At 37.0% G+C, this 7,725-nt stretch overlaps 1 protein-coding gene across 19 annotated transcripts in view; it reads left to right on the top strand.

Moving 5' to 3' along the window:
- Window positions 1-7,725, top strand: part of ADAM22 (ADAM metallopeptidase domain 22) — a 201,465-nt gene that overhangs the window by 134,239 nt on the left and 59,501 nt on the right. For all 19 annotated transcript variants that reach the window (XM_081800597.1, XM_081800596.1, XM_081800589.1 and 16 more), the window contains 4 exons: window positions 893-963; window positions 4,904-4,978; window positions 6,466-6,537; window positions 7,378-7,544. In XM_081800597.1, coding sequence (XP_081656723.1) covers window positions 893-963; window positions 4,904-4,978; window positions 6,466-6,537; window positions 7,378-7,544 — 385 coding nt within the window. The remainder of the gene's footprint in view (window positions 1-892; window positions 964-4,903; window positions 4,979-6,465; window positions 6,538-7,377; window positions 7,545-7,725) is intronic.

The following is a 7,725-nucleotide window of genomic DNA, read 5'->3' as shown; positions in this document are numbered from 1 at the left end:
TTTTTTTTTTTTTAAAGATTTTATTTATTTATTTGAGAGAGAGAGAATGAGAGAGAGCACATGAGAGGGGGGAGGGTCAGAGGGAGAAGCAGACTCCCTGCCGAGCAGGGAGCCCGATGCGGGACTCGATCCAGGGACTCCAGGATCATGACCTGAGCCGAAGGCAGTCGCTCAACCAACTGAGCCACCCAGGCGCCCCCATACTGTTTTCCATAGTGGCTGTACCAGTTTCTAGAGTTTTTGATTCAGTACATCGTGGATGGGTTATGAGAGTTTGCATTTCCCACAAGTCCCCAGGTAATGTTGATGTCTTTAGTTTTTGGATTGCACTCTGAGAACTCCGGTTGTATGAGAACTGCTGAACCTTTTTCTTAAAGTGGTTATACCATTTGACACTCTCATCAGCACTATCTTAGATACCTAGTTGTTTCACATCTTCACCAGCACTTGGTGTGTCATTCTTTAATGAAGGTCAGTCTTGGAAGGTGAGGTTGGCTATTCAGAAGATTCTGGATAAAGAATGTGGTGGTATTCATAGGAAAAATATGAGAAATATTTGGAGATAAATTAAAATTTGGAGATAAATTTTTTAAATTTCATTCATGATAATATTTTATTTAGTATTCATATGAACACAATTTTTTTGATTAATGTTCTATATTATCTTTAAATGTAACATACATTATAAACTTTATAACCATACAGTTATAATTATATAATTTATAAGTTATGAATTTATATTAATTTTTAATAACTATAATAATTGCTAATAGTTAATAGCTAAATTGAATATAATTATACAATTTATATGAGGAAGGGATAGTAAAACTTTGCCCTGTCTGAAAGAAACCTGGGAAATGCACTGAATTCATTTATTTTTATTTCCTTTTAGAATTTCAACAAGTACACATTACTCCACCAAAATTTATTTTGAAGCCAAGACCAAAAAGAAGTAAACGGCAGGTATGTATTCACAGGTATATTCCATGGTTTTTTTTTTTTTTAAGATTTTATTTATTTATTCATGAGAGGCAGAGAGAGAGAGAGAAGCAGGCTCCCAAGGAGCAGGGAGCCCGATGGGGGAACTCGATCCCGGGACCCCGGGATCATGACCCGAGCCGAAGGCAGACGCTCAACCATCTGAGCCACCCAGGCGCCCTATTCCATGATGTTTTAAAAACACTTGGCAAGGGGCACCTGGGTGGCTCAGTGGTTAAGCGTCTGCCTTCGGCTCGGGTCATGATCCCAGGGTCCTGGGATCGAGCCCCGCATTGGGCTCAGGGAGGCCTGCTTCTCCCTCTCCCTTTCCCCCTGCTTGTGTTCCCTCTCTCGCTGTGTCTCTCTCTGTCAAATAAATAAAATCTTTAAAAAAAAAACACTTGGCAACTGCCAGTCATTTAACTCTACATTAAGTCTCTGTAAGAGGGTTAAGTCTTAGTTCAGGCATTTGTCAAGGTGTGGTAAACAGTAAGATGACCGATCTGTAGGAGCCGTGGAGGGAGGCCATGTTGTTTCATAGACTCAGAAAGGACTCATGATAGTGTTGATAATATGGTTATTCATCATACAGGCAGATTATGGCCCTAGCTATGGCATCTCCGGTCCTTTCTATCGTAGGCCTCTTTTCTTGCCTGGGTTGTGTGTTGTATCACGTCATGGAGTCTACTTGTAAAGATACCCCTTTAAGAGGGACTCCATCAGGTTTTAAAGCCACAGAATGCTCTTGTCACCCTTGAGCTACGTTGAGTCTGGGATATAAACTCAGGATGTCCACTTTATGAATGTTCAGTGGATCTTGGACTTAGCAAAAATACTAAGTCCTTGTATCCTGCTTTACACCACATGAAGTGTAGGTACTGTTAATCCCCTTTCACGGGAAAAAAAAATGATGTCTTTGAAATGTGAAAATGACCAGAAATGTAGAGTTGGGAAATGGTTGAGGTAGAATAAGAGCTCTAGTCATCAAAATTCCATATGATTTCTCTCATTTGTGGAGTCTAAGATATATAAAATGCATAAACAAACAAAAAGCAGAATCAGATCTGTAAATGTAGAGGACAAATGTGGTTGCCAGAGGGAAGTGAGTGGAGAGATGGGCAACATGTGTGAAGGACAGTGGGAGACACAGGCTTCCAGGTAGGGAATGAGTAAGTCATGGGGGTAAAGGGCACAGCACAGGGAATAGTCAGTGATATTTTAAGAGTGTTGTCTGGGGGCGCCTGGGTGGCTCAGTTGTTAAGCGTCTGCCTTCGGCTCAGGTCATGATCCTGGGGTCCTGGGATCAAGCCCCGCATCCGGCTCCCTGCTCGGTGGGAAGCCTGCTTCTCCCTCTTCCACTCCCCCTGCTTGTGTTCCCTCTCTAGCTGTCTCTCTCTCTCTCTCTCTGTCAAATAAATAAATAAAATCTTAAAAAAAAAAAAAAAAAGAGTGTTGTCTGGTGACAGATGGCTCAGTGAGCACAGAGTAACGTATGAAGTTGAATCACTAGGTTGTACACCTGAAACTAATGTAGCATTGTGTGTCCAGTATACTCAAAAAAGAAAAGGAAACAACAGAACCCTGGTTATTAGAATTAAGATATCATGTATTATGTGTGTGTGTTTGGCATAAAAAACACAGGATGAGAGAAATGGATCTCTAGTAAGATTTCTAGTAAGAAACCAGTTATCTTCTGTATAAAATATGTTTAATAAGTATGAAATAAAATAACTATAGGCACATTTCTAATGTGAATAATAATTGGTTTTTGTTTGTTTTATTGAGGCACAGGTACCCGTGCCTGGCTCTGTTCTAAAAATTTTAATTGTATTAACTCATTTAATCCTCATTATAATCTTATGAGGAAGGTATTATTATTATCCCCATTTTACTGCTAAGGACATTGAAGCATAAGAAGCTTAAGAGCCTTGCCCAGGGTAATAGTGAGTTACTCAGTGGTGGAGTTCAGATTCTGACTTAGAAAGTCTAGTCTCAGAGAAGTGCTTATAACCATATATGCTTTATACACTGCCTCTCAGAAGGCTTTGGGTTCCATGAATTGCTACCAGGAGCTTTATGTATTTTGTGAATATATGTATATATTGAGGCCCAGTTAAGTAAATGAAGATTGCCAACAAGATTTAATTTGAAATAGTGTTTATTTTTGTGAATTATGAGATCAGAGAATAGGATAATTTTATTTTTTCCTCAAATTTTTTGTTTTTTTAAATTAAGTTCAGTTAATTAACATATAATGTATTATTGGTTTCAGAGGTAGAGGTCAGTGATTTAGCAGTCTTATATAATACCCAGTGCTCATTACATCACGTGCCCTCCTTAATGTCCATCACCCAGTCACCCCATCCCCCAGCTCCCTCCCCTCCAGCAACCCTCAGTTTGTTTCCTATGATAAGAGTCTCTTATGGTTTGTCTCCCTCTCTGATTTCCTCTTGTTTAATTTTTCCCTCCCTTCCCCTAAGATTCTCTGTTTTGTTTCTTAAATTCCACATACAAGTGAGATCATATGATAAGCATGGCATAATGGAAAAAGTTAATTTTACAGCTCTTGTTAAAGACTGTGTTATAGATGAACTGCAGGGAACCAAGGCATATGGCTGCCTTAGTTTCTCCTACCAGTAGCATCCACTGATCATGATTTTGAAGGTGGAGAAAATTCATTGTTGAACAGATAGATATAACATAGCTGTAATAGATAAACCAAAACTGCCTGGAAGCTCTCAAAACTATCTTAATAAAACTCTTACATCATTTGGGGGATCCCTTGAACTGTACCAGAGGAAGAAAGGGCATTCTCAATCCCAGATTTGGAGATTAGAGAATAAAAGTGTCCACTAGACACCCCCTGTATCCTCTCAGAGATCCTCAGAAGCTTAAATTAAACCAGAAAGAATGCACTTCATGTGTTACAATCTCCAAGATATACTGGTAAATGAAAATAACCTGATTTTGCCTGATGCAAAAGCTAGTGAAATAAATAGAAGTACTAAATAAAATATATGTTATGTTTGATTTTATATGCATCAATATTTCTGGAAGAAACCAGTAACTGGGCTATACCCATTGTGGGGAGAAAGGTTAGCAACTAGGTAGATGGGGAACAGAAGTGAGAGGAAGACTTTGATCTTGAACCTCTTTATAGTTCTTTAGTTAATCTTTGAATCATATGAATTTATTACCTGTTCAAAAATTGAGTAAAATTGACAAAAATGAAAAAAAATTCTGAAGGAATAAAAGTGGAAATGTTTATTTCTCTCATATGTTAGTTTTTTTAATTAAAAACACTGTTTTCAGCCTTATTGTAGTATAATTAATTGACAAAACTGTTAAGATACTTGAAGTATACAATAGGATGATTATATATATATATAGAGAGAGAGAGAGAGAGAGAGAAAGGAACCCCTCCATTGAGTTAATTAATACATCCATCACCTCACATATTTACCTTTTTTTTTCCCTTGGTGAAAACATTTAAGTTATGTCAGCAAATTTCAATTATATAATACAGTGTTATCAATGTTGGTGTCCATCAACGAATGACTGGATCAAGAAAATGTGGTGTGTATATATATAGTGGAGTTTCATCCAGCCTTGAAAAAGAAGAAAATCCTATCATTTGTGACAACATGGATGAACCTGGAAGTCATTATGCTAAATGAAATAAACCAGACAGAAAAAGATAAATACTGCAAGGTATCACTTATATGTGGAACCAAAAAAAAAAAAAAAAAAAAATCAAACTCACAAAATAGAAAAGTGGTTGCCAGGGGCTGTGAGTGTCGAAATCAGAAGTGTTTGGAAAAAGGGTACAGTATAATATGCAACATAATATGTAACATATTTTTTAGTTTTCCACAGCCAAGTTCAGGGGGCTTATGTAGGTGCTATTTCCTTTACCATATTGCAGCTTCGTCGACATCCTCGTAACATAGAGGAGGAGACCAAATATATTGAGCTGATGATTGTCAACGATCATCTAATGGTAGGATGTGCTAAATTTTTTGTCGTTTGAACTTGTGTGTGCCAAGGGGTAAAACTGGTGGATACAGAAATATGTTTAGAAGAAACAAGAAACCCAGAAAATTGTAACTTGGAAAAGACATTTGTGTATGTAGCCAAATGTATTTTGTTAGCGAGTAACAACCTCTAAATTGGAAACATTGTTAGGTGGAAGTACCTAGCAGTATTTTGTGACATTCCAGAAATACTTCTTTGACTTAGAGTTAGTCAGCCCTTCCGATTTGCTTAATGAATATTTGTATTTTGAAGAAATCAGTGAGGCACCAGTAATGGGACACTTTAGTTTGCAGCATACAGCTTTATCCTGATAAAAGAAAAGCAGTTTTTCAATTTCTGGCCTGCTATGCAACAAACCATATGGAAATGTTTATATATAGGCAAGCAGTGAAGACTTTAGGATAGGAATCTGGCAAAACTTCCTTCTTGCTGAGTCATTTATTTTAACCCAGAGTGTGTATATTCAGTGCATGGGCATGTTGCAGGAAGTAGCTTACATTTACAGCACAGCAGTGAGTTGTAATGTTACCTGCTCTATGTAACCTCAGTTTTAAACTAAACATGTTCCATGATGCACATTGCTGAATTTTACTTAATTTCAGGGATAAGTACATTTTAATTTACTTTGAGTGATTTATTTGAGGGAAAATGTGTCATTTGTTTGCGTATGATTAAACAAACATCGATCACCTATTGTTGCCAATAATAATAATAATAATAATAATAATAAAATCCAGATTGAGTTCTTCTTTGTTCAGGCTAGAACTAAGTTTTATCTTTCTAACCTCTTGGAAGTCAGTGAATGTTACTGTTTCCTGAGATTTTTACATGATCAGAATAAGTTGTAAGAACATATTATTTCGACTTTTTAGGATAGCGCACATTCAGATGCCTGCAGAGATCTGTAGGCAGGTAGCACAAATGAAGTAAGCCAGATGTAAAACAATAGGGAGGGGTGAGGCCTGTGGCAAAAGAAAAGATACATGGCCTGTCTAATGGGAGTGGCTGCCTCTCAGTACTTGCTAGTTATCACCATGAGGGATGCTAATTTTAAGGGAAGCCAAAAATCAGGTTTTACATGCTATTTCGTGGTGATATTTCACACTATTCACATACACTTTTTCTGGCTATCCACCTTACTTATATGTGTATGTCTTGCAATTCATAGACAACTTTCCTACGTTTTATCATTTTGAATAACAATTCTGTGTTAAAAATAAACTTGTGAAATGGATGGAATAGGTATTTTTTACTTCCTCTGGCAGTTAAGTAAACTGAGGCCTCAAATTCTTAAGAACCTTTCCTCAGACTGCACAGCATATAAAAAACTAGTTCTCAGCTCTTATAATTTTTTTACAGAAAGCCATAGAGATATTTCAGTTACACTATGTTTTCTCTGCTGAGGTGATTATTTGGAAGCCCTTCACTTTTTTTGTTTTGTTTTGTTTTCAGTTTAAAAAACATCGGCTTTCAGTTGTACATACCAATACATATGCGAAATCTGTGGTGAACATGGCAGATTTAGTAAGTATCAACTTGATTCAATATTGCCATAGAGGAATTTCATCTCCTGATTGCTAACAGAATGGATAATATGGTTCTTATAGTTTCGGTGCCCTGAATTGCACTTTAGGCAAGGTGTCCCATACGTAAGTCCCTAGTAACCTTGCAGTGGACTTTATTGATTTTGATCTCTGGCTGGGAAGATGATAAAAGGAGGTGGTCAAAGTTACCCATGGATTGATGCTTGAAATTTCTCCTTATATTTTTCACATTGAAAAATAAAAAGTTGAGTCCTAATCCTTGACGAAGATATTCATTGTGTACTTCCAACATTGGAGAAAGAGGTGGTTGTGCTGTTTTCAAGAGAGTGCCTGGCTGTGTGTGAATGATGCACTAGTAATCCTACTATATTTACTTTCTGCCTGACGAGGCAATGTGGGTACCTTCTCCATGAGTTTAATTGGGACCAGTAAGGTTATATAGAAATTATATCCTAGGGGAGTCTTCGTTGTTCCATTCTTCTCTTGGGAAACCCAAAAATGCGTGAATTCTTTCTCCAGGGTGCCAGAAAAGAGACTCAGGGAGATCCTTGAAAAAGGGTGCAAATATTTGTCAAAAAGTGATCTTTTATTTCTAATTAGTCCTCTGTTCTTTGGGTATTAGTTGTGAACAGTTTGACTCTCTGTTACTCAAGGAAAATGCATGTGAATTAGAAAAATAATGATCTCCCTTAAAGACAATAGAGTTTTTTACATTTAACTAGAACTCAAAGAGTTTTCATAAGAGGAGCTTTATAATCCTGTTCATAAATCATTTGATTTTACCACAATAGCTAGTGTATTCCTTTTGTTAATATACCAGATATATAAAGACCAACTGAAGACAAGGATAGTATTGGTTGCTATGGAAACCTGGGCAGCTGACAACAAGTTCGCCATATCTGAAAATCCATTGATCACTCTACGTGAGTTTATGAAATACAGGAGGGATTTTATCAAAGAGAAGAGTGATGCAGTTCACCTTTTTTCGTATGTAACTTACGATTTATTACTTTTTTTTGGTTCCCTGTTGAATTCTGTATTACTTGTGACATTTAGGATAGGAATCTGGCAAAATTTAGCCTTTCTCCAGTATAATGCAATTAGGATTTGACATGGCAGATACATTTGGAAGAAGTTTTAAAGTATAGATTGTTTGAAGCTGTCATGA

The sequence above is a fragment of the Leptonychotes weddellii genome, chromosome 12 (assembly GCF_054177405.1).
Source record: "Leptonychotes weddellii isolate Sample4059 chromosome 12, ASM5417740v2, whole genome shotgun sequence".
Lineage (NCBI taxonomy): Eukaryota > Metazoa > Chordata > Mammalia > Carnivora > Phocidae > Leptonychotes > Leptonychotes weddellii.
Note: the sequence above shows the minus strand (reverse complement) of the source record. Positions and strands in the feature narration are given on the sequence as shown.